The sequence below is a fragment of the Anolis sagrei genome, chromosome 1 (genome assembly GCF_037176765.1).
Source record: "Anolis sagrei isolate rAnoSag1 chromosome 1, rAnoSag1.mat, whole genome shotgun sequence".
Lineage (NCBI taxonomy): Eukaryota > Metazoa > Chordata > Lepidosauria > Squamata > Dactyloidae > Anolis > Anolis sagrei.
This window is the reverse complement of record NC_090021.1, coordinates 21,390,459-21,417,071: the sequence shown is the minus strand read 5'-3', so window position 1 is coordinate 21,417,071 and position 26,613 is coordinate 21,390,459. Positions and strand designations below refer to the sequence as shown.

Here is a 26,613-nt window from a genome sequence, read left to right as displayed (position 1 = left end):
TTGTGGGAGTTGAAGTCCAAAACACTTGAAAGGCCTAAGTTTGGGCAAGCCTGGTATAGATCCAGCTTGATAAAGGTTTGGCAGCCTTATCAGGTTATGCCGTTTACTGGCTTGCTCCTAAATATATGATAAAGTTTAGATTAACTCTAGAGCTAAATAGCAAGCCAGTCACACCATTGATTCATCAAACTCAATTCAACCTACATAGACTGGCAGCAACTCTCCAGTATTTCCTAGTCCTCAATGGAGATAACCAGGGATTATTGTAGACACAAATGTCTTGCAAATAAAATAAAATAATAATGATAACAGCACTGTGTTTGTATTCCACCCTATTTCCCTGAGGGGACTCAGGGTGGATTTCGGCATATACAGACACAAGGTAAATTTTCAGTGCCTCGAAACAATAAAACACAGTAAAGACTTCCCCTTCATCTCTGGGCGTGGTGCGCATCTCCATTTCTAAGCTGAAGAGCTTGCATTGTCCATAGACACCTCCAAGGTCATGTGGCTGGCATGACTGCATGGAGCGTTATTTACCTTTCCACTGAGGCAGTACCTATTGATCTATTCACATTTGCATTTTTTCGAACTGCTAGGCTGGCAGGAGTTGGGGCTAACAGCAGGAGCTCACAGCCAACCTTCCAGTCAGCAGCTCAATGGTTTAACTCATTGTGCCACTGCAGCGGGTTATACCTTTAGTATTTTGAGAGCAGTGTCGATTTGTTTAACAGAGTCATCACTAATTGACCTTAGTAACATCAAGATAATATCTGTACATTGTATCAATGTTTTATAAGTCTTAGGTCTTTCAAACACCTTAATTTTTTTTAAAAGATGTGGCCTAATGTATATATTTTTTTCACTACAGGTCTTTACTAGAAGAAAGAGGGGAAAATACGAAAAGGCTGAGGTAAGTGCTTGTTTTTTTTTAAAGAAGAGGTACATAAAGCCTGAGTGATAAACTTTTCCTGTAATAATATATGCATTTGATTATTTTGTGGACTAGTTAAAGCAGTAGTTGAAAAGCCAAACAAAACGTATTTGCAACTTAGTATTTGAACTGCATGCATCTCAAAGCTCGCCCATACTATTTAAACATTGTCCATAAGGTTTTTTTTTTATCAAATTAGATTAAGAAGGCTTGTCATAATGAATTCTCCCAGAGCACATTCAGCCCCATTTTACCTTAGAGTACACAGTTGTATTCATGTGTCATAGGTTTTAACTTGTTCAAATTGTACTGCCATTTAGTGACCGAAATTTATTCTAAAGACATATGTTTGAAAAAGAATAAAAATTTATTTTTTCCTTTGCAGATAAAAGAATTGAATGAAATACCAAGAGAACGAAACTCGTAAATGCTGTAATATGAAACAGAAGAATGAATGCAGCAAAGGTGTAAAAACTTCTTGAAGTCTAGGCATATGGACACTTCAGTTTTATATTTTCCTGTAGTTTAGTGAGAGGATTACTTTTATTGAGCCTAGAGTGTTCCGTTTTGGGGGATGTAAACTATTTTAAAATTTGAGAAGTGTTTGTCCAGATTAGTGTCATTCCTTTGTCACCGTTACGATTGTAACACTTGCAAAACCTTATAATTGGATGTATGCTTAGACACCATTTCATGTAAACTTTTAGAAATGTCTAGCAAATGTTGGTTGCTAAATAACTCTTGCATACAGTAAAATGCAGCGTGTTTTCTAATGTTTGTACATATTTTTCTTCAAATTTGCTGGATTTTTTTTACACATAATTAATAAATTCTGGAACAAACTCTTGTGCTCTTTGTGGTATCAATAATGTTCATTTACATGACACCCTTCCTGGTACTGTCTCTTTTCTCTCCTTAGCTTAAGATCATCTGTAGTACTAGGAAATGCATTAATAGGTTCTGCATTGGATATTTATTAATTATTTTTATTTACTATATTTGTATGCTGCCCTTCTCAACCATCAGGCAACTCAGGGCAATTTACACCTCATCTAGACTATTGTGCCCAGTTCTGGGCACCACAATTCAAGAAAGATATTGACAAAAGGTTGGTCAACATGAGCAAATGAAGCCAAGCCTAAGAGGAGCATCTTAGGGAGCTGGATATATTTAACTTGGAGAAAAAGAAGGCTAAGAGGGGACATTATAGCCATGTTTAAATATTTGAAAGGAGGTAATATTGAGGAGGTGGCAAGCTTGTTTTTTGCTGCTCTGGTCACAGAGCAATGGATTTAATTGGAAGGAAGAGATTCCACCTAAACAGTAGGAAGTACTTCCTGACAGAAAGAGCTGTTCAGCTGTAGAATATGCTGCCTCAGAGCATGATGGAGTCATCTCTGGAGATTTTTAAGCAAAGGCTGGATGACCATCTGTTGAGTGCTTTTGTTGTATTTTTCCTGCATAGTAGAGGATTGAATTGGATGGCCTTTGTGGTTTCTTTCTGTGATTCTCTCTATGCATGGTGGATGTCTTTGGTGTAAATATGGAGGCAGTTGTCCTTGCTACAGCTACTGATTCAAGGAGTAAGTGGCCACTGTTCATTTCACAGACAACAGGACGTGAGGGACATCTACCCCTCAGAAGGGAAATTCACTCCTGAAAAAAAAAAAGGTGATACACTGACGCAGTATCACCAATCCTTGTTTCCACATCCAATTATCACAGGGACAGAAAGTGAGATGAAATCATCTGAATAGCAGCATGGACAACAAAACAAATGTCACAGTGGTGTTAACACTTCCCTATGCTATCCAAAGCGTGTGTGTGTGTGGCTAGAGTTACACTTAAAAATGTACCTGTTCCAACTTACAAACAAATTCAACTTAAGAACAAACCTACAGAACCTATAATGTTTGAAACTTGGGGACTGCCTGTTCCAAGCTTCATTTCGAACCCACAATTCTGCAAGCACTCCTGTGTTTTTGGTTATTCTGTGCAATCCAAAAAACATAATGGCTTCTATTTGCAATACATTTAGCCATGGAATGTGTTCTTATAGCCAGACTATATATTGCTATGTGGTTTGAGATCCTACTATGAGATGGAAGCCTTTACCCTCCTCCCAAGCCTAGACTACAGTTCTTTCATTCTAAAAAAACTAAGTTTTTTTTTTTAAATGAGGTGGTTCAAGTGGAAAAAGATGGGGAAGCCAGATAAGGCATTAATAAAAACTGCTAGCTAGAAAAGACCAGTGAAGGAGAGAACTACAGCCAAACATCCTCCATACCTTAATCCATTGGCAACTGAAACTGGAGTGAAAGAATATTATCGGGGCATTCCAACCCAGGGCAATTCTTGTCAGATTGATCTTGTTCAGAAGCTCACATTAAAATGTATACTTATCTGAACTGTTTTTATTCCTCTGTTCTCTTCCTGCTCTTAATTAAATTACATTATTTACAAATTTGCAAATTACACCCTCACTACCTCTGAGGATGCTTGCCATAGATGCAGGCAAAACGTCAGGAGAAATTCCTCTAGAACATGGCCCTATAGCCCAAAAAACCCCACAAGAACCTAGTGATTCCAGCCATGAAAGCCTTCGACAATACAAATTACATTATGGCTGGATTTACACTGCCATGTAATTCAGATTATCAAAGCAATTCAAATCAGATAATCTAGATTTTATATGGCGGTTTATATCCCGCCTATGTAACACAATATTTGTTCCTGTGTTATAAATGTCATTTCCTAATTGGTTCTATGATAAAAGCATGGAAAAAGTTTATTAAAGCGCAAAAACTTTGTTTTTGCGGGACATCCTGTGATACATTTTGCTATGGTTTTTCAATGAAGTTCTCATTGAATCTCAACCGATTCAACATAGTTTGTGGCAGCCACAGAAACAAAGTTTCTGGAGTAGAACCACTACTTTCAAGGTAAATATTTCACGATTAAACAGGAAATAACACTTTCAAACCCAGAAAGTCTGAACATTTCTCAGACTTTGTTACATAGTGTAACAAAGCTGCTGGAGGCTTGTTGTCAGCTGATGGACACAAAATCCCAGCTAGCCTTAAAAGAAACAGTACTAGATCCCACTGAAGTAAATAACTATCAGCCCGTTTCAAATCTCCCCTTTTTGGGCAAGGTTCTGGAGAGAGTGGTGGCTTCTCAGCTCCAAAGTTTCTTGGAAGAAACCGATTCTCTAGATTCATTTAAATCTGGTTTCAGCCCTGGCTATGGAAGAGAGACGGCATTGGCCGCCTTGGTAGATGACATATGAAGAGAACTGGACAGGGGGAGTGTGTCCCTGTTGGTTCTCCTGGATTTCTCAGAGGCATTCAATACCATCAACCATGGTATCCTTCTGGGTCGTCTCTCAGGGATGAGACTAGGTGGCAGTGTGTTACAGTGGCACTGTTCCTTTTTGGAGGATTGTACCCAAAAGGTGGTGCTGGGGGACTCTTGTTCAACCCCTTGGCCAGTGGGTGATGGGGTCCTTCAGGGCTCTATTCTGTCTCCCATGCTGTTTAACATCTAATGAAGCCACTGGGTGAGATCATCTGAAGTTTTGCAGTTCGGTGTCACATATATGCAGATGATGCCCAATTCTATTACTCCTTTCCACCAAAAGCCAAGGATACCGTCCTGGTCCTGAAGCAGTACTTGTAAACAGTAATAGACTGTATTAGGGCTAATAAATTGAAATTAAATCCTGACAAGACAGAGGTGCTCCTGGTCAGTTGAAAGGCCGATTGAGGCATAGGGATACAACCTGTGCTGGATGGGGTAACACTCCCCCTCAAGACAGGTCCGCAGCTTGGGAGTGATCTTGGATCCCTCGCTGACCCTGGAGGCCCATGTGTCGGCGGTAGCCAGAAGTGACTTTGCACAATTAAAACTTGTGCGCCAGCTGCGCTTGTACCTTGAGACGCCATATCTGGCCATGGTAGTCCATGTCTTAGTTACATCTCGGTTGGAGTACTGCAACGTGCTCTACGTGAGGCTGCCTTTAAAGAGCGCTCAAAAGCTTCAGCTGGTTCAGAGGTCAGCAGCCAATCTACTAACAGGAGCACCATGCAGGGAGAGAATGATTCCCATGTTGCGGCAGCTCTGCTGACTCCTAGTTTGCTAGCAGGGAAAATTTAAAGTGCTGATTGTTACCTTTAAAGCCCTAAACGGTTCAGGTCCAGACAACCTGGCCAACCTTCTATCTTCATATGAGTCTGCCTGGACACTGTGTTCATCAGGGGCTGCCCCCATCTCAAACCTGGCAGGTGGGGATGAGAGGGCCTTCTCTGCAGTTGCCCCCTCCTCTGGAACTCCCTCCCAAAGGAGATCAGAATGGCTCCATTGCTGTCCTCCTTGAGGAAGCAAATAAAAAGTTTCCTATGTGCACAGGTATACAGAGATGCAAATGTTTAAAGATCTGGCACTGAGAAATAAGGAATAGAATTTAGACATGGCTTTTAACTTTGTTTTATTGAGATTGTTGTAATTTATTATTGTTTTCATGAAATTTGCTTTATTGCAGAATGCTCTGTTATGTTTCCTTTGAATTGTTTTAGTCTATTGTATTTTCTGGCATTGAATGTTTGCTTTTATGTTGTGAGCCACCCTGAGTTGAGACGGAGATAGGGTGGGAGAGAAATAAAGTTTTACTTACGTACTTACTTACAGATTTTTTTCTAATGTGAAATAATAAAACCCAACTGCCGCTCTAAGGCCAGAGTGAAGAGGGGTAGCCAGGAAAATAAGAAAACATCAATGCAGCTACATCTTGCCTGGAGAAAGGCAAGATGAGTCCTTACTGAAAGGAAGACAATGGCAGGAAGAGGAAGGGCCAAAATGGAGAATGACCACATGGCCAACAAGCCAGAGCAATAAAAATTCCTTTAAAGAGGAAAGTACCTCATCCCTCACAGAGATCCCAATGCTATATCTTCAAAGGGGGGAAGAGATAGTAGCAAGGAGGAAAAGTGATGACAGAACCCCTTCTGGGAGAAACATGCATAGGAATTTGGGGAAGCAATCCCTCACTCTAGGCAGTAACAGGACACACCTAAAATCGGCCAGGCCATCAAATGCTAATGGTGGCCAGTTTGAAACATTCACAACTAGCTCCAACAGACAAGAGTTCTTTCTCCCACCCTGGTCATCCCACAGATATATAAATCTTAACAGATTATAGAGATGGGCCAAAACTAACAAAATGAAGTTCAACAGTGACAACTGCAAGATTCTCCACTTAGGCAGAAAAAATAAAATGCAAAGATACAGAATGGGGGACACCCGGCAAGAGAGCAGTACGTGTGGAAAAGACACGGGGTCCTTGTAGACAAGTTAAACATGAGCCAACAATGTGATGTGGCGGCAAAAAAAGCCAATGGGATTTTGGCCTGCATAAATAGTATAGTGTTAGATCCAGGGAAGTCATGCTACCCCTCTAGTCTGACTTGGTTAGACCACACCTGGAATATTGTGTCCAATTCCGGGCACTACAAATGAAGAGAGATATTGACAAGCTGGAATATGTCCAGAGGACAATGACTTCAAACTACAAGAAAGGAGATTCCATCTGATAATTAGGAAGAACTTCCTGACTGTGAGAGCCATTCAGCAGTGGAACTCTCTGCCCCAGAGTGTGGGGGAGGCTCCTTCTTTGGAAGCTTTTAAACAAATGCTGGATGGCCATCTCTCGGGGGTACTTCGAATGCAATTTTTCCTGCTTCTTGGAAGGGGGTTGGACTGGATGGCCCATGAAGTCTTTCAACTCTGATTCTATGAAACCCAAATTTCCTCGTTTCCAACAGATCTCACAGCCTCTAAGGATACCTGCCACAGATGTAGGAGAAACGTCAGGAGGGAATGCTTCTGGAACATGGCCATATAGCCCGAAAAACCTACAGCAACCCAACCTCCCTCTAATTCTATCTAGTCTACCTACTAATTGAGGCCTGGAGACTTGTGCAGTCAGGGGTGAAACCCAACAGAAATCGTCCACCTTGTCGAAGGCTTTCATGGCCGGAATCACTGGGTTGTTGTAGGTTTTTTCGGGCTATATGGCCATGCTCTAGAGGCATTCTCTCTTGACGTTTCGCCTGCATCTATGGCAAGCATCCTCAGAGGTAGTGAGGTCTGTTGGAACTAGGGAAAAGGGTTTATATATCTGTGGAATGACCAGGGTGGGACAAAGGACTCTTGTCTGCTGGAGCTAGGTGTGAATGTTTCAACTGACCACCTTGATTAGCATTTGATTGCCTGGCAGTGCCTGGGGCAATCTTTTGTTGAGAGGTAATTAGATGTCCTTGTTTGTTTCCTCTCTGTGGTTGTGCTGTTCTAATTTTAGAGTTTTTTAATACTGGTAGCCAGATTTTGTTCATTTTCATGGTTTCCTCCTTTCTGTTGAAATTGCCCACATGCTTGTGGATTTCAATGGCTTCTCTGTGTAGTCTGACATGGTGGTTGTGAGAGTGGTCCAGCATATCTGTGGAATGACCAGGGTGGGACAAAGGACTCTTGTCTGTTGGAGCTAGGTGATAATGTTTCAACTGACCACCTTGATTAGCATTTGATGGCCTGGCAGTGCCTGGGGCAATCTTTTGTTTGAGAGGTTTATTTATTTATTTATCGTGTCATCAGCAACCATACCATTGTGTTACAATTCTTACAGAACAAAACAAACACACAGATTAAAAAGAAAAAGAAAAAAAAACCCAAAAAAAAACAAAAACCACAGAGATTTTGCAAATTTGGTATTTGGTTAAATGTCCTTTGACCAGTATCTGGCCACTTGGAGTGCCTCTGGTGTTGCCGCAAGAAGGTCCTCCCTTGTACATGTGGCAGGGCTTAGGGTGCATTGCAGCAGGTGGTCAGTGGTCTGTTCTTCTTCGCACTCGCATGCCGAGGATTCCACCCTGTAGCCCCATTTCTTAAGATTGGCTCTGCATCTCATGGTGCCAGAGCGCAGTCTGTTCAGCGCCTTCCAAGTCACCCAGTCTTTTGTGTGCCCAGGGGGGAGTCTCTCATCTGGTATCACCCATGGATTGAGGTGCTGGGTTTGGGCCTGCCACTTTTGGACTCTCGCTTGCTGGGGTGTTCCAGCGAGTGTCTCTGTAGATCTAAGAAAACTATTTCTTGATTTAAGTTGTTGACGTGCTGGCTGATACCCAAACAGGGAATGAGCCGGAGATGTCTCTGCCTTGGTCCTTTCGCTATTGGCTGCTACTTCCCGGCGGATGTCAGGTGGTGCAATACCGGCTAAGCAGTGTAATTTCTCCAAAGGTGTGGGGCGCAGACACCCTGTGATAATGCGGCATGTCTCATTACGAGCCACATCCACTGTTTTAGTGTGGTGAGATGTGTTCCACACTGGGCATGCGTACTCAGCAGCAGAGTAGCATAGCGCAAGGGTAGATGTCTTCACTGTGTCTGGTTGTGATCCCCAGGTTGTGCTAGTCAGCTTTCGTATGATATTGTTTCTAGCGCCCACTTTTTGCTTGATGTTCAGGCAGTGCTTCTTGTAGGTCAGAGCACGGTCCAAAGTGACTCCCAGGTATTTGGGTGTGTTGCAATGCTCCAGTGGGATTCCTTCCCAGGTAATAATCCTCAGAGCTTGGGATGCTTGTCTGTTCTTAAGGTGAAAGGCGCATGTCTGTGTTTTAGATGGATTAGGGATCAGTTGGTTTTCCCTGTAATAGGCAGTGAGGTTCTGTGTAGTCTGAGATAGTGGTTGTCAGAGTGGTCCAGCAATTCTGTGTTCTCAAATAGTATGCTGTGTCCAGGTTGGTTCATCAGGTGCTCTGCTATGGCTGACTTCTCAGGTGGAAGTAGCCTGCAGCGCCTTTCTTCTTCTTCCTTTCCCCATTGTTTCCCCTCACACACACGTGGCAGCCATTTCCAGACGGCGGCCGGGACGGTCCACGCTGCCGAGAAACGCGTTTTCGGGCATGACGTAGGAGGCCGCTACGGTGGCCGTGCGAGAGAGGGGGCGCTCTGATTGGCCGCGGCGCGCGTGACGACGCAGGAAGAGGCCCTCGCGACGCCCTCGAGGTTGGCGGGAGATTTCAGCATGGCGGCCGACTTCACCCTCAATTCTTCTTCCACCTCCTCTCCGTCCTCCTCCGTCTCGTCTGCGGCTTCCTCGCGCGAGGGCTGCTGGCCCGAGGGGACGGTCGCGGAGACGGGGTTCGTGCGCGCCGTGCTCAGCCTCCCGGAGAAGCCCAGCACCACCATCCGCTTCTTCGAGCGGGGAGACTACTACACCGTCCACGGCGCAGATGCCTTCTTGGCGGCCTCAGAGGTCTTCAAGACCAGGGGCGTCATCCGGGCGCTGGGGAAAGGTAGGCCGCGGCCTGTGAGCCCAGCCAGGCCTGCGCCCACTTGGGCCCGAACTCCAGGTGTTTTGGACTCCAACTCCCACCATTCCTCACAGCCTCAGGCCCTTTCCTTTTCCCCCTCAGGCGCTTAAACACAGGTAGAGTTTGGGGAAAATAGACCTTGACATTTGGGAGTTGTAGTTGCTGGGATTTATAGTTCACCTACCATCCAAGAGTAAGTAATGAATTGTGGTGCCCAGAATTGGACACAATATTCCAGGTGTGGTCTAACCAAAGCAGAATAGAGGGGTAGCATGACTTCCCTGGACCTAGCCACTATGCATTCTTGATGCAGGCCAAAATCCCATTGGCTTTTTTTGCCGCCACATCACATTGTTGGCTCATGTTTAAGTTGTTGTCCACAAGGACCCCAAAGATCTTTTTCACACGTACTGCTCTCGAGCCAGGCATTGTCCCCCATTCTGTATCTTTGCATTTTGTTTTTTCTGCCTAAGTGGAGTATCTCGCATTTCTCCCTGTTGTACTTCATTTTGTTAGTTTTGGCCCATCGTTTTGAATTCTGCTCCTGTCCTCTGGAGCATTGGCTATGCCTCCCAATTTGGTGTTGTCTGCAAACTTGATGATCATGCCTTATAACCCTTCATCTAAGTCATTAATAAAGATGTTGAACAGGACCGGGCCCATTGATTTCCAGGTGGAAGGCGGTCCCAGTTGGGGTTGGCTTGACACACCTTCCTCTTGGCGTGTTTCTCTCTTTCGCCTTCCAGTCGTGCCTCTTCAAATTCAACAGCACTGCTGGTCACAGCTGACTTCCAGCTGGAGCACTCAAGGGCCAGGGCTTCCCAGTTCTCAGTGTCTATGCCAGAGTTTTTAAGGTTGGCTTTGAGCCCATCTTTAAATCTCTTTTCCTGCCCTCCAACATTCTATTTTCCGTTCTTGAGTTTGGAGTAGAGCAACTGCTTTGGGAGACGGTGGTCGGGCATCCGGACAACGCGGCCGGTCCAGCGGAGTTGATGGCAGAGGACCATTGCTTCAGTGCTGATGGTCTTTGCTTTTTCCAGTAAGCTGACATTTCTCTGCTTACCCCCCCCCCCCCCCCCCAAGAGATTTGCAGGATATTTTTTGGAGGCAATGCTGATGGAATCGTTCTAGGAGTTGCATGTGACGTCTGTAGATAGTCCACGTCTCGCAGGCATATAGCAGAATTGGGAGGACAATAAACAAGCACTTTGGTATCCCTATGGATGTCCTGGTCCTCAAACACTTTCTGCTTAATTCAGAAAAATGCTGCACTCACAGAATTCAGGCAGTGTTGAATTTCAGTGTCAATGTTGACTTTTGTGGAGAGGTGGCTGCAAAGTCGTGGAAATGGTCAACATTTTCTAATGTTACACCATTGAGCTGTATTTCCGGCATTGGAGACGGAATGGCTGGTGACTGCTGGAAGAGCACTTTGGTTTTCTCAGTGTTTAATGACAAGCTGAGCTTCTCGTATTCTCGTTTGGTATTCACCTCATTGTTTGTTCCCATCTGAAATCCCCCACCAGGCACATTTCCCTATTCACCCATCTCACCCAGGGTTTTAACATTTTATTCTACCCCTTGTTGGCTCAGCCTGCTGTCCACATTCTTTCTTATTTCATTTCCCGTATTTGATGTTGTATTAACTTGTTTTGTTTACATTTCTTTTGATGTTATTATTTGCTGTATGTATTTTATTTTGATTTGTTGTAATTGTTTGGGCTTGGCGTCATGTTAGCCGCCCTGAGTTCCTACTGGGGAGATGGTGGCGGGGTATAAATAAAGTTTTATTAGTAGTAGTAGTATTAATTGTGGGAGTTGGAGTCCAAAAAGCGGCCGAGGGGGAAAAGGAAGGGGCCTGAAGCTGTTAGGAATGTTGAGTGTTGAAGTCCAAAACGCTTAGAGGTCCGAAGTTTGCCCAGGCATGCTATAGAATCATATGTAACGTGCCAGCCAGATATCTTAAACGTGTTTCTTATCCCTTAGGACCCCGGAAACTTGACAGTGTTGCCCTGAGCAAGAGTAATTTCGAATCATTTTTGAGAGATCTGCTCCTGGTGCGTCAATACAGGGCTGAGGTGTACAAGAACAAAGCAGGAAACAAATCCACCAAGGAGAGTGAATGGTACCTGGCTTACAAGGTATGTCATCATGATAACTGGTTGGAGGAAATAGCAATAAGGCTGTAGGCATGGCAGTGAGAAGTGTTTCAGTGGGGCACCACAGTCAAGGTAACCTCTGGTTTCATTGGTGTTCCTTTGCTGCTGCTGCTATGCACTGTTCCATAAACTGCCACATACTTATTTATTTATTTTATTTTGCATATTTGTATTCCGTCCTTCTCACCCCCGGAGGGGGGCTCAGGGTGGCTTCACAACAGGCATTCATTCAATGCCAGAAACAATTATAAATGATAAAAGCAATTAAGACAATTTGTTAATGCTTTAGAATTACTAAAACATAGTTTATATCACGCAGGTTTGAAATCATAGTCTAGGTCAGTCCATTGTAATTCACACAAATTGGGTCTCATTCTAAATTGTTGCCTCTACTTGTTCGAACACTTGGTACCAGGTTTTGAGTTTCATTCTAAAGTACAAGAGATTATGCAACAGATTACACAGCCCAACCAAAAAAAAAATCCTCATTGAGCATTAAGTCCAAGAACCAGCGATTATACCATCTCTTAGCCCTATGGAGCATCTAAGTTTGTTACAAGTGCTTGATTGTAAAATACAGCACTAAATATCCAAGAAATGAAATTATTTCCGTTCTTTTGCCTACTGTTAAACTTGAAAAAGCAACCTTAGGATGTTGGAGTTGTGAAACTCAATCCATGTGATATGATTAATGGCTGGTGCTAAATCTCTCTGCCAGGTTATGTGAAGAATACATCTGAGGAATGTCGTGTTTCTCTTTAGTTTTCTAGATTTGTCAATCTCTATTGATTTGATTTGCATTATATAATACATTTCTCCTAAAACTTGTATTTATGGTTTTGAGCAACTCACGTAAATACAACAATTTCACATTTTGTCAAGAAATAAAAAAGGGAGTCAGGACCTTCTCAAATTTTTCATAATGGCGACTTGAATTGTGGCTTTAGCACACTATTTATATGTAGACATCTCTTCTCCAGATGAAAGATGGGAAAGTTGTACCTGTAACATGAAAGATGTGATTTTTTTTCTAATTTCTCTCTAGAGCTCCAGCATTATTCCAGAAAATCCCAGATCAGCTGTCTGGGAATGAAGTTGGCTGCAAGGGAAAGCAGTGCTCCCCATAGGGATATTTTAGCTGACATTGTTATGATGTATAATTGTGAATTGGGAAACTGGGCAGAATGGTGTACTATAAATGATTTATTTACATTACTTCCTTTTTAAAAATTATCTAGTGGTTCCTGTATTCTGGACTTACCAGGATCTTATGGCATTGAACCCACATGATTAACCTTTTTATATTTTTGCTGTTTGTTTGGAATATGTTCAAATTCCACTGTGATTCAAACTGGGTCTTTATTTGTCTCTTCATTTTTCTCTCCCCCCCCCCCCCCCCCGCTCCAAAATAGGGTTCTCCAGGAAACATTGCCCAATTTGAGGATGTTCTGTTTGGTAACCATGACATATCCTCATCTGTTGGTGTTATGGGCGTTAAGCTGTCATCAACTGATGGGCAAAAAGTTGTTGGAATTGGGTTTGTAGAAACTTTAATGAGGAAGCTGGAAGTATGTGAGTTTGTAGACAACGAACAATTTTCAAACCTTGAAGCTCTGCTAGTTCAGATGGGACCAAAGGAGTGTTTGCTACCTATGGGAGAAAATGGTGCAGATATGGAGAAACTGAGACAGGTAAGCTCCAAAACTTGATAGATTGTTGTCTTTGTTTACACACACTTGGGACCCTACGAGTGTTATTGCATTGCATTCCCATCATCTCTCAACCTTGGTTCTGCTGGCTACAGTGTATGGACACCGCAGTCAAACAAAACAGTTTCTTTCCATTGCTAGGTAAGGTGTTGTTTCTCTGTCATGTCCTTTTTGCTATGAAGAGGAGAGGGGTCATACTCACTGCCATGGATAGTGAGGGTGAGGAGATGCTTCACTTCACTTCACTTTATTTCTTAATTAGTCGCTCTCCACCAAGGTGCGACTTACATTTTAAAATAGCATTTACACAATATAAAAACATTCGACATAAACTATTTGACTATTTGTCAAATTAGATCTGATCACTTTCCTTAAATGCACAACCAAACAGCCAAGTCTTGAGCGCCTTTACAAAAGGTCGCAACTCCGACATTGCTCTAATATATGGAGGCAATGAGTTCCACAGAATTGGAACATCGATCGAAAAAGCTCTACACCTTGTAGCTTCCAGGTGTACCTCCCTAGGGCCTGGTATGTATAGGAGATGGTGGTTGAAGGGCCTGGGTTGGAGCTGGAGTGCCCAGCTTCTCCCTCAGTTGAGCTTAGAAGAAGAACCTATGGAGGTAGCTACCGCTTCTCAGCCTGTAGAGCAAGTACAAGCGAGCTCCTCTGAATACGTGGAAAAAGGGTTATGTTCTCCAGCATTTGTGGAGTTTCAAAGAGAGAAGGCCCAACTTCGCAGATCCTCTAGATGAGCAGAGAAATGAGCTAGCAATAGATAGCATGTGAGAACTTAGCATATAAGGAGTTCAAGTGTGGTACCATGTTGCTGGCAGCAACGTCAGTGTTGGAACTGTGATTTCTGACTTTTAGTTATCTTGTATGTGGGTCTTCCGATGTCTACGACCCGAAAGCTTCGTATTGTTCAGAATGCGGCAGCCAGGCTACTGACAAGAACGCCCATGAAATGCCATATAACACCAGTGCTGCAACATTTACATTGGCTTCCAACTGAGTACCGTGGCCTGTATAAGATGCTAGTTCTGACCTTTAAAACACTTTACAGCCAGGGTCCATCGTACCTTAGGGACCACCTCTCCTTCTCCCATCATCGAAGGTCGCAACGACCAGCCCGACGTGACTTACTCCATATACCGGGTCCTAGAGAAGTGCACTTGGAAAAGACCAGATGCAGGGCCTTTTCTATTTCTGCCCCTGCCTTGTGGAATTCCTTGCCGCCCTACATGAGATCCATGCGTGACTTAGGGCCTTTTACTCTCGCACTTAAGACCTGGCTTTTTACTAGAGCATTCGATCTCTGTTAATTTTTAATTTTTGTATGTATGTATTTTATCTTTTATAATTTAGCTGTAAATCACCTAGAGCATTCTCGGATGGAGGGTGATTAATAAGTTATTAAATGATGATGATGATGATCTTGGATTCGTGATCTTTGGACTTAGGCTGTTTGGATTTTCGATTGATCTTGGACTCTAGACCCAGTTGGAGTCAACTTTAGACCTTTGAAACGGACTCTTGGCCTCCCTGGTTGTTGTTGCCTCTCGGATGGACTCTTTGGCTTGAACTTTGACTGTTTTGTAACTCTCTGCTCGTAAACAGGGTTGAAACTCATGGCACTCACTTGCCGGAAAGCGTAAAGGACATAAATAATAGAACTTCTGCTGTTCCTATCTTTCCCCAAAACTTTCCTGTCAGGGAGGAAGAAAGATCTTGTCTTTTGTTCCAGCCCTTAGGTGATTGTGAAGAGTTCAAGCCAACATGCAGAGGCATGAATACAATGAGAAAGCAGCGAGATAAACACCTGCTTCTTTTAAAATTAAGGACTGAAACTAAAATAAAAACTGTTTCTCCTCAGAATGTGTCCCAGTATCACACAGGATCTCAACTTGATACAGAATGCTTTTATCTCAAATACATATTTGAAATGACACCTAACTTGTATATACCCTGTTTACTCATGTATAAGTCCAGAAGTTTTAGTCAAAAAGAAACAGCCAAAAAAAACCCTGGGTTGACTTATCCACAGGTCAGTGTAAGTGCTTTGTCTTAACTTTTATCAAAAAGGAAAAAAAATCTCCTTCTCTGAGTAGAGTGGTGAAAGGCAAGAGCAGTCCATCCCTGGAGAATATAAAGAAGCACTGACCCTTTCTGCTCTTTCTGCTGTGGTACAGTTTCTGACCTTTTCGAATGCAGTTGGAAAATGCGGCAGTGGCAAGGGGCAGCTGGCCCTCTGAATCAGCATTGGTGCTTTCCCCTCTGTGGAATGATCCTTGACTTATCCACTGGTCATCCACTGTGACTTATACATGACATTGACTTATATATGAATACATTACATGCATAGTAACTTTATGCATGTAATGTGTTCATTCAAGAAAGGAATGCAGATCTATTTTGACAAGTAGCTGGGAAGTAGTAGATATAGTTTCCAAACGAAAATATTTTTTCAAAAGTATTAGAATTATATAAACTCAATAAAAAAAGTAGAAATAGTAGAAATTTTAATTTTTTAGTGAAATTCGTTATTGGATCATTGATACATTTATAGCGTTAATGCAGTCTTTCAGATAAATAGTCAACATTAGTAGTTACTCTTCCCATCTATATCAGGGATAAGAAGTCCATGGCTATATGGTCTTTGACTACAAGGCCCATCTGCCTTAGCCAGTATAGTCTTTGGTGAGGAGTGGTGAACAGCATCTAGAAGGTCACATTATTTCTCTTCCTTCTGTATATTGTCTGTTTTCCTCTATTTTATGAATTCGCTCAAGTTTCAGTGCTTCTTCATTGGGCACATTTAAAATCATACTTTTGCCCCAGCATGCTTGGAAGAGAATCAGTATAAAAGACAGGTGCCCTGCTGATATTTTGAGCTATAACTCCAGTAATTCTTACCTATTGGCTATACTGTCTTTGCTTTACTGAAATAGTAATCAAGAATATCTCAACAACACTTGCTTATCTGCCTTGTGTTATGGCATACATTGTTTTTTGAGAGAATCTGCAGTTTGGAAAGTTGCAACTTATGATTTCATATCCGCAGGTCATTCAAAGGGGAGGAATTCTGATTACAAACAAGAAAAAAAGTGATTTTTTACCAAAAGACATCACTCAAGATCTCAACCGTTTACTGAGATCAAAAAAGAAAGAGCATGTGCGTAGTGCAGCATTGCCTGAGATGGACAAACAGGTGAGTAACCTAGCTGAGTGATTTAGTTTGTCTCCTGTAATATACAGAGCAGCACAAATATAAGATTTTTTTTTGAAGGGTGTGAAGAAGTGGGAGAGAAAATGCCTATCCTTGTTTCTATGCTCATAGGTCCACTATTTTTTAATATTTATTAACTAAATTTTACATACTGTAATAGAAGATAACATAATAATATATGCCTTGCACAACTGTAATTGCTTACACTACACTGAACACTACACAATATTAGAACAAGTACTAGCACTAAAAACATATTTTTGGCTTTAGAGAAATGTGTAAAATGTGTTAACTAGAATCCCTTCAGTACTGCTCTGTACTTTGAATTGTTTTGATCTGCAGTTACATGCAGTGCCTTAGAGCAGGGGTTCTCAGAACTCTTGGGGCTCTGTTGGTGATAGTCAGGGGCTCTGTAACACCATGCTGCTCCCTGCCTCCTCTTTCCTCCTTCTGAGAAATACAGGGAAATTAAAGTGTTCGGCTCCTGGAAACAATAGCAGCAGGATCCTCCTGGGACACGGATCCCCCGCTTCCCTCACTGCTTGGACCCCTTCTGCTTTCTTTGTTTCCAAAACCCTATTTCCTTCCTACCACTCAGAAGGGGGTGGACTTGTTGTCCCCGGGGGTCTCCAACTGAAATACTATTAAGTTTATGTTGGTTAAAATTGTTCTTCATTTTAAATATTATATTGTTCTTTCCTTCGTTCATTCGTTCCTTTACTTTACTCCATCCATTTTCCCCAGCCTGGCCTGTGCCTAAAATATATACACATTACGATATAATATAATATGATATAATCTGGAGTAATATGATATATGGGCCCTTTTTTGGCACAGCAGGTTAAACCACTGAGCTGCTGAACTTGCTGACTGAAAAGTCGATGGTTCGAGTTGAGGGAGTGGGGTGAGATCCTGTTGTTAGCCCTAGCTTCTGCCAACCTAGCAGTTCGAAAACATGCAAATGGGAATAGATCAATAGGTAACGCTTCTGTGGGAAGGAAATGGCGCTCTATGCAGTCATGCTGGCCACATGACCTTGGAGGTGTCTATGCACAATGTGGGCTCTTCAGCTTAGAAATGAAAATGAGCACCAACCTCCAGAGTCGGACACAACTGGACTTAATGTCAGGGGAAAACCTTTATCTTTACCTCTTCATGTTATATATAATATATAAACATTTCTTGGGGTGCAATGGCTCCGCAGATGAAAAGGTTTGAGAGCCTCTGCCTTAGAGAATAATAGTAAAATTGTGTCTTAATAGTTTTATTACACCTGCATTTTTGTGTCATGTTTGTGTGCCATATAGAATTTTAGGCCCATGAAAAGATGTCTTACACACTTAAGTGATGCATGGGCATTATGTTTGACATGAAGTAGATGCTTCATTTTAGTTCAATACAAAGCTCTCATGTAGAAAGTTCCATCAATGGATGTATCTCAACATTATGGCTGATTTCAGTTATTGGTGGGATTTCTTCTTGTCTCAATAGAACCTCAAGAGCCACTAACTGGAGCAGTGTTTAGAATAGTAATTGGAAGGCTGCTGGCGGTAGACATAAAATGGGGAAGGACTCAGTTACTTTACTGCACACCATATGGCGGCATGACCTTCACGTGTAGTTCTACAACTTAGTTATTGAGACCAGATCTTCTTAACACACCAGTTAAACCTGCCCAGCAGAACTGCAAAAAATAAAACCTGGTCAAAAATCTGATCAATCCTGTTTTACAACAAAACAAATATAAAATTAAAACAGCCACATACCAGCCTTGGGCCCTTTTTATTTTTAGAAACCCTTGCAGATTTGCTGCAGAAGATCAAAAGACCTGTCAATAGATGCTCACCTTTGTTCTTTTGGCCTGATTGTGTATATGAACTATTTTCCTAGATGATGTAAATAACTGCAATCAGTTAGTCATAGAATCATAGAACCATAGAGTTGGAAGAGCCCTCATGGGCCATCCAGTCCAACCCCCTGCCAAGAAGCAGGAATATTGCATTCAAAGCACCCCTGAAAGATGGCCATCTAGCCTCTGTTTAAAAACCTCCAAAGAAGGAGCCTCCACCACATTATGGGGCAGAGAGTTCCACTGCTGAATGGCTCTCACAGTCGGGAAGTTCTTCCTCATGTTCAGATGGAATCTCCTTTCTTGTAGTTTGAAGCCATTGTTCCGCGTCGTAGTCTCCAGGGCAGAAGAAAACAAGCCTCCTCCCTGTGACTTCCTCTCACATATTTATGCATGGCTATCATATCTCCTCTCAGCCTTCTCTTCTTCAGGCTAAACATGCCCATTTCCTTAAGCCGCTCCTCATAGGGCTTGTTCTCCAGACCCTTGATCATTTTAGTCGCCCTCCTCTGGACACATTCCAGCTTGTCAACATCTCTTCAATTGTGGTGCCCAGAATTGGACACAATATTCCAGGTGTGGTCTAACCAGAGCAGAATAGAGGGGTAGCATTACTTCCCTAGGTCTAGACACTATGCTGCTATTGATGCAGGCCAAAATCCCATTGGCTTTTTTTGCCGCCACATCACATTGTTGGTTCATGCTTAACTTGTTTTGTGTGGAGTTCCCGCCTTACTCGTGCTGGTAGAAGGAAAAGGCTTGAGCTGTTCTCGAAGTGTCGCTCCTGCGAGGTAGACCATAGGCCAAGGATGCACTGTTTTATTTCTAGGGATGCTGCTTGATGAAAGAAATCTTGGTTAATTGGATTATCAGCTGCGGATTAAACATTCATATGAGCACAAGTAATAGCTCTAAAGGAAGAAACACATGCTTATTTTTAGATGTTATTCACATGTGTTTTATTAGAAGGCATCATCTTGGAAAGCCAGATACAATGAGTAGAGTAAGACTCTGGTAGATAAGGTTCCAATATTTGCCCAGCCATGAAAATTCAGTGGGTGATCTTAAGCAAGTCACACTCTCTCAACCTTAGAGTAATAGAATCAAAGGATTGGAAGATATCACAGGAGCTATCTAGTCCAACCCCATTCTGCCATCTAGGAACATGCAATCAAAGCACTCCTGACAAATGGCCAGGAAACTCCACCACACTCTGAAGCAGCACATGCCGCTGCTGAATAGCAGCTCTTCCTCATGTTTAGGCAGAACATTTTCCCTAAAATTTGAATCCATCGCTCCATGTCCTAGTTTCTGCAACAGCAGTAAACAAAACAGTGTCAAACCTCCTTTTAAAAAACTTGCAAAGAAACTGGTAGGTTTGCCATAAATTGGAGTTGATTTGTGATTATAATATGACAGTACTTAATGCAAGAGAGGGAAAAGTGGCTCTTAAGATAATGTTTGACCGTTGTAATTTTTAAATCAAAATATAAAACAAATTTTAATATTTCATGTGTATATTTATAGTCTCACTAGTTAGATAAATGTACCAAGTCAACAAAATGTTATTTATTTATAAATAAATACATAAATAAAATGTTAAAACTAATTAATTATGTGAAGTATTGTAGCTGTGGTTGGTTTTGGAGCTTTGGTTTCTTGTAGTTGGCTGCTATGTATTATGTCCACCAGGTGGCAGTCTTCCTATACAGGCACATGAAGGGTCTGCCAGAAACAAGTAGTAATTGAAGAGAATTTTTTTTTGAGTTGGGTTATATGTAGAAATCAAAATGATATGGGCTGCCTAATAATGGAGTTGGAACTAAATTATATGGTTAGTGTAGATACATATAACTGCATTATTGGAGCCCCCAATTGCGCAGTGGGTTAAACCCTTGTTCCGGTAGGACTGAAGACAGTGTAGATACATATAACTGCATTATTGGAGCCCCCGATGGCGCAGTAAGTTAAACCCTTTTGCCAGCAGGACTGAAGACCAACAGGTTGCAGGTTCAAATCTGGGGAGAGTGCGGATGAGCTCTCTCTGTCAGCTCTAGCTCCCCATGTGGGGACATGACAGAAGCCTCCACAAGGATGGAAAAACATCAAAACATCCAGGCATCCCCTGGGCAACATTCTTGCAGACGGCCAATTCTCTCACATCAGAAGTTACTTGCAGTTTCTCAAGTCACTCCTGACACAAAAAACCTGCATTATTTGGCAGTGTAGATGCAGCCATGGTGTTAAAAGAAGTTCTTTTCAGCCATTTCTTGTTTATTTATTATTTTATTTACCATACTTGTATCCTGCCTTTCTCAACCTCTAAGGGGACTCAAGGCAGCCTCACAAAGACAACATTTCAGTGCTGCATGAACATATACATCAATGACTTGATGCTGCTTCCACATTTAGTTGTTCCCATGACTCTTTCTTTCAAGCATCTCTGGAAAGTTAAACCCGTGCTAGTGAAATCATCCAGTGATAATTTAGAAATATTGGTGGTCAGGAGGGGAAAGAATATATGTGTTGGGGTACATTCACCCTTAACCCCAGCAATACATCAGTGGCATGCTACCAGCCTGAATGTATCCAGAATAACCATTATCTTGAATTGTGTTTTCTGTTTAGGTTGCCATCTCTTCCTTGTCAGCAGCGATTAAGTATTTAGAGCTCTTAAATGATGACGCTAATTTTGGCCAGTTTGAACTCTCCACCTTTGACCTCAACCAGTACATGACACTGGATCATGCTGCTTCCAGAGCCCTTAACCTTTTTCCGGTAAGTCTTTTGCGTTTGGGTCTGCCTTCATCTTTTGCCTGTTACTCCCATAAACTGTAGATAAGTTTGGAATTCTGTTCCTTCGTTGACTTTCTATCTCATCGGTTTTCACAGCATCAGTGTTATCCTGATGCTTCTCCAACCTTATATTTCTTACCCTTTGTGTTATCCTGATGCTTCTCCAACCTTATATTTTTTACCCTTTGAGTCAAGGAGCCTCCTGTGCCGGCAGAACTGAAGACCGACAGGTCGCAGGTTTGAATCCGGGGAGAGGCGGATGAGCTCCCTCTATCAGCTCCAGCTCCTCATGCGACTTGAAGTTTCTCAGGTTGCTCCTGACACGACAAAAAACAAAAAACCTTTGAGTCATGCTTGCTGGTCTTTTTATGGAATGGACTGGGCCAGTTTCCATCTCACTGTTGTGCTGCAGGCTCGTGTGTTTGTCACAGTAGATTTCATTCATGAGAGAGCCTTCTCAGTGGCTGCTCCTAATCTCTGGAAACCCCTTTCACAGACTGGCTAGTTTGGTAAGGCACTAGCACTCTTTGTCAGAGAAGGCTTAAGATCTTTTAAACTACAATTCCCAGGATTCATACATTTGCATATGGGTCCTGGCAGTAGTTTTGAAAGCTCGCTTCTTGTTTTTAGATGGCACATAGCTAGGATCCACTTTGGGATTTATTTCCTGCTATAACTTGGAGAAACAAACTTTGCAAGAAAGTCCATCTAACCTTTGAGATTACATTGCACTGACAGAAAAAAAAATGAACAAACCACACTTCTTAAAAATGTCAGGCAGATCACTTGAGATGGCTTTAATTAGGGTTGTGCTGTACTCTTCTAAACTTTTCTAGTTTGAATGGGGACTTAAGGGCTTTGGTGTGTTTGAGATGTTTCTCCAAAGACCACCCAAGGTTTGCTCCTGTGCTGCTTGAAGAGCTATATTATTGTGACTGACAGCTCTGTCTTCATTACCACCAGTTTCTCTCTCTTTTTCCTTTATTCATAATGGCACTTTCCTTCCTCATAACACTGACATCATCTCATAGCCTAATCTGGTTGTATAGTGTCATTGCTGCTGAGAAGAGCTATTTTAAACTGAATGAAATGGTGCTAGCAGGGCAGTTGACTGCCATCACACACAGATTCATGATGGAATTTGGTACACTGATATCTGAAGCTTTTCCCCCTTGAAGAGCATGTACTTGCTTCCAACTGCTGTGGTCCTAGTATTGGTTTGCAACGCTTGCACAAGTATAATGTGCATGAAAGCTTTGTGGCAGGGTTCAGGAGGGGCCATTCCCCATTTACCATGAACTATTGTTTGATGGATTTTCTTGTTTCTATACTGCTGAGTGGCTGAACTTGTTGACTGAAAGGTCACCAGTTCGAATCTGGGAAGTGGGGTGAGCTCCCCAGATTCGAACCTAGCAGTTCAAAAACATGCAAATGTGAGTAGATCAATAGGTACTGTTTCGGCAGGGAGGTAACGGAGCTCCATGTTGTCATGCCAGCCACATGACCTTGGAGGTGTCTATGGACTCAGGGCGGCAACTAATCCCCAGAAGATGTAACTATTGGTCAAAAGTGTTTCAATATGCAATATAAAGATTGCCATTTTTTTTACCTCTAGGCATCCCTTGAGAATACATTTGATATTTGGCTTTCAGTGTGAAAAACACTATCCTCAAAACAGCAGTGGGAAACTGTATGGGAGCCTGGAGTCTATTTCCAACACATTCCCCCTCTTCATGTTTGTTTTTTTTCTCCCTTCCTTCACAAATTGTTGTTAGGAACTGACGTTATGTCAATTTTGGGTACTAGTTTTGAGAGAGACTACAATAACATGTGGGAGTAAGGGCATATGTTCACTCTTCATGGCTTTGTCTGTGGGTTTGGGGCAAAAATGGTTTGAAAGTGTTCTGATTTTGTTTAAATGTAAAGCTGTGGGGATCTGTGAAGGATTGATCAAAGCTTTCCCATGCTCCATGCACATTCAATTCCCCCATTCCTGTGTAGCAAGAGTTTCCCCATTTTTCAGGAAGTGTTCTTTAAAATTGCAAAATAATACATTTATAGAGTTGGGAGAGACCATAAGTACAAACCCCTGCCTTGCAGGAACACACAGTCAAAGCATCTCCAATAGATGGCTACCCATCCTCTAGAAAAGCAGGTTCTACCACGTTCTGATGCAGCATATTCCAAACAGTTCTTATGATCAGGATTTCACCGAATGTTTAGGTGAAATCTCTTTTCTTGCAATTTGAATCCATGTGTCGTAGTCTTTAGAGCAGTGGTTCTTAATCTGTGGCTACCCAGGTGATTTGGCCTACACGTCCCAGAAATCCTAGCCAGTTTACCAGTTGTTAGGATTTCTGGGAGGTGAAGGCCAAAACATCTGGGTACCCACAGGTTGAGGACCACTGATCTAGAGCAACAGAAAACAAACTTTTCTCCTCTCCAATGTGACATCCTTTCAAATATGTAAACATGACTATCAGTTCTCTCAGCCTTCCTTTCTCAAAGCTAACTATACCCAGCTTCCAAAGCCATTCCTCATAGAGCTTGGCCATTTTGATTGCTCTTTTCTGGTCACCTTCCAGCATATTAGTTGTTTGAATCCACAAGTCAATTCTTGAACTGTTGTGCCCAGAACTCTAGTTATTCCAGGTTAAGTCTGACCAAAATAGAAGAGAGTGGGACTATGACTTCCTTTGATCTAGACCAGGTATGGGCAAACTTAGGCTTTCCAAGTGTTTTGAAGTTCAACTCCCTCAATTCCTAACAGCCGGTTGAAATCCAAAACATCTGGTGGGCCGAAGTTTGCCTATGCCTGATTTAGACACTATATTCCTATTAATTCAGCCTAGAATTACATTGGTTTTTTTGTAAATTAATAAATTTTCTTAATTAGATGCCACAGGGACATTTTCATCATGCTTGAGCCCTGTTTTAGGTTGAGGGGAACCTTTCCTCCAAGCTTGGAGTGCCAAAAGATGGCAGAATTGTCCCAATGACCATATGTTGTGTCCCCTAGAGATGGAGTGAGAGACAGCCCTCCCAGGTCTGGGTGAGTGGTATGTTTAGCTGTCCAAGCCACCTTGAATTTGGGTAGCTGCATTTCCTTGCTCTGGAAGCATATGAAATAAATTGAACAATCTTGGTGGATCAGATAGCATTTGAAAAGACAAGATATATTGAAGGAAACTTTTTTATCCACACAATATGTCAGTATCTACTTTAAGATGAGGAAAGGCTGATTATATAAGCCACATTATAAGCCTAGCAGGGATGCTTTCAAGTAGTATTGATCTCAGGATACACCCCTGTGGAGACCAGTGTTTTATTTCCAAGCTCTAAGTGGGTTTTATTTGTTTTTAAAAAGAGGCTGTTCTCTGATTTGGCTTCACAGTTGGGCTCCTAGACTCCCATTTGCTACAAAATGTAGTACATTTGCACAATTACTCATGGAGGGGAGTCTTCTATCCCCTTTTTGTTCTTTTCCTCTTCGTCTGCTCATCTCTTCACTTAACATGTCTGTCTTCCTTTGAATTTTCTCTTCTTTTGTAGGCAAAAGGGTGGGTTATATTTTACAACTGCTTACCCAAATGTTAAGTGGTGCATTACAATAAAACTAAAGCATAAGAGGTATTTAAGGTATAGACTTTTTACATGTCCTCTTCTGCCATATTTCATTTGCTCTTAAAGTGGATTTTAAAATATGAAGACTGCTGGGTTTTTATTGACTTTATACCAGATTGTGTATTTTTTTTCCTTCTTAGGGTTCATCAGGACACACCCAAAGTACACAATCTCTATCTGGATTGCTAAATAAGTGCAAAACACCTCAAGGGCAGAGGCTGGTGAATCAGTGGATCAAACAGCCCCTGATGGACAAGAACAAAATAGAGGAAAGGTAAATAAATAAAAGAAGAAGGAAGCTGGGTTCTTTCTCTCTTCTTGACTCTTGATGCTTGGCAGTGTCTAGACAATTGCACTGCTCCACTGCTGCCACTTTTTGGAATTAGGTCATAGTCGGGAGCTTTAAATAACATCCTGAATATATTTAATTCTGCACATACCACTGGCATGAAATAGGAAGGCACTGGGCAATGCTTGGTGCACTTAAAACATTCTTCGGTGCATTAAACACAATTGTACGTTGTTTTGTTCAAAGCAAGCAATTCGAGGCAAAGAAGCATGGGTGGGATGTGTTCTGAAATTGTGTGAATTTAAGCCTCTGCTTTTTAAGTATTTTTTTTTGCCTTCACAGTTTTGTGCCATTCCCTGTGATTTTTAGAGGCAGAGATATTTTGAAATGAAAATTGCAGTTTTTTACACAGAGTCTTAGGAATTGTACATCTGAAATTGTATTATTAATTTGTTGTTGCTTTGTCCTGTCAAATTGACTTCACTTTATATTGTGAATGGAAACCCCTGTATTAAGAGTCCTTCTCAGATCTTGTGAAGTCAGGGCTGTGATTTCCTTGATTGAGTCAATTTACTGGTAATATAGTCATCCTCATTTTCTACATGTTTCCATCTTAATGGGCTTTATTGGCTTGGCATTATCATCTTTTCACAAACGGCATCTTCTCTCATGATATGTCTAAAATATAATCGCCTCAGTTTTGTCATTTTTTTCTGAAGCTTGATTTGCTCTAAAAACTCATCCGTTTGTCATTTTGGCAGATCAGGGTATCCTTATAAAGCTCTGCTCCAGTGCCACATTTCAATTTCTTTTCACTATACAACTTTCATATTCATATATAGAACCCAGAAATAAAATTATTTATTTATTTTATTTACTTTATTTGTATACCGCTGTTCTCAGCCCTTAGGCGACTCACAGCGGTTAACAACAAGAACAGCAGAAATTCAGTGCTACAACAACACGGTATATAAAAACAATTAACATCATAAACACATTAACAGTTAACAACAATAACCATCCACTGACGTCTCATAACTAAAAACATGATAGTATTATCACTTGCTCTAAATAGTATTATCACTTGCTCTAATTTTAAAAAATAGCGGCCATTATGCCTGCAGTATAGATAGTTATGGGGCCTCTGTGGTGTAGCGAGTTAAACTGCTAAGCTTCTGAACTTGCTGACCGAAAGGTTGATGGTTTGAATTCGAGGAGCGGGGTGAGATCCTGCTGTTACGTTCATTTTCTGCCAACCTAGCAGTTCGAAAGCATACAAATGTGAGTAGATCAATAGGTATTGATCTTCTGCAGGAAGATAGCGATGCTCCATACAGTCATACCAGCCACTTGACCTAGGAGGCATCTACGGACAATGCCGGCTCTTCAGCTTAGAAATGGAGATGAGCACCTCTTTCCAGAGTCAGACACGACTAGACTTAATGTCATGGAAAACCTTTAAAGGGGATGGCTGCTTATGGCATTCTATGTGAGCTTTGAAAAGCATATTTGAATTCAGATGGGGAAATGCAGAGTATAAATTTATTTATTTACTGTATTTGTATACTGCTTTTCTCAGCCCGTAGGCGACTCAAGGCGGTTAACAGGGTAAATTCAATGCTTATAATATCATAAATACAATTAAAAACATAACATAT

At 41.9% G+C, this 26,613-nt stretch overlaps 2 protein-coding genes across 3 annotated transcripts in view; both read left to right on the top strand.

Moving 5' to 3' along the window:
* The window catches only part of EPCAM (epithelial cell adhesion molecule), a 94,460-nt gene that overhangs the window by 15,613 nt on the left and 52,234 nt on the right, over positions 1–26,613 (top strand). Inside the window, exons 8-9 of one of the 2 annotated variants that reach the window (XR_010909015.1) lie at positions 872–913; positions 1,320–1,534. Coding sequence is in view for 1 of the 2 variants with exons in the window: in XM_060754541.2 (XP_060610524.2) it covers positions 872–913; positions 1,320–1,361 (84 nt within the window). In the remaining variant the exon portion in view is untranslated. Of the gene's footprint in view, positions 1–871; positions 914–1,319; positions 1,777–26,613 lie in introns of those variants that run through there. The other variant, XM_060754541.2, reaches the window with a different exon arrangement.
* The window catches only part of MSH2 (mutS homolog 2), an 80,731-nt gene continuing 63,075 nt past the window's right edge, over positions 8,958–26,613 (top strand). The window contains exons 1-6 of the mRNA XM_060780487.2: positions 8,958–9,282; positions 11,287–11,441; positions 12,872–13,150; positions 16,233–16,379; positions 20,875–21,024; positions 24,807–24,940. Of these exons, the coding sequence (XP_060636470.2) occupies positions 9,012–9,282; positions 11,287–11,441; positions 12,872–13,150; positions 16,233–16,379; positions 20,875–21,024; positions 24,807–24,940 (1,136 nt within the window). The 5' untranslated portion in view covers positions 8,958–9,011. The remainder of the gene's footprint in view (positions 9,283–11,286; positions 11,442–12,871; positions 13,151–16,232; positions 16,380–20,874; positions 21,025–24,806; positions 24,941–26,613) is intronic.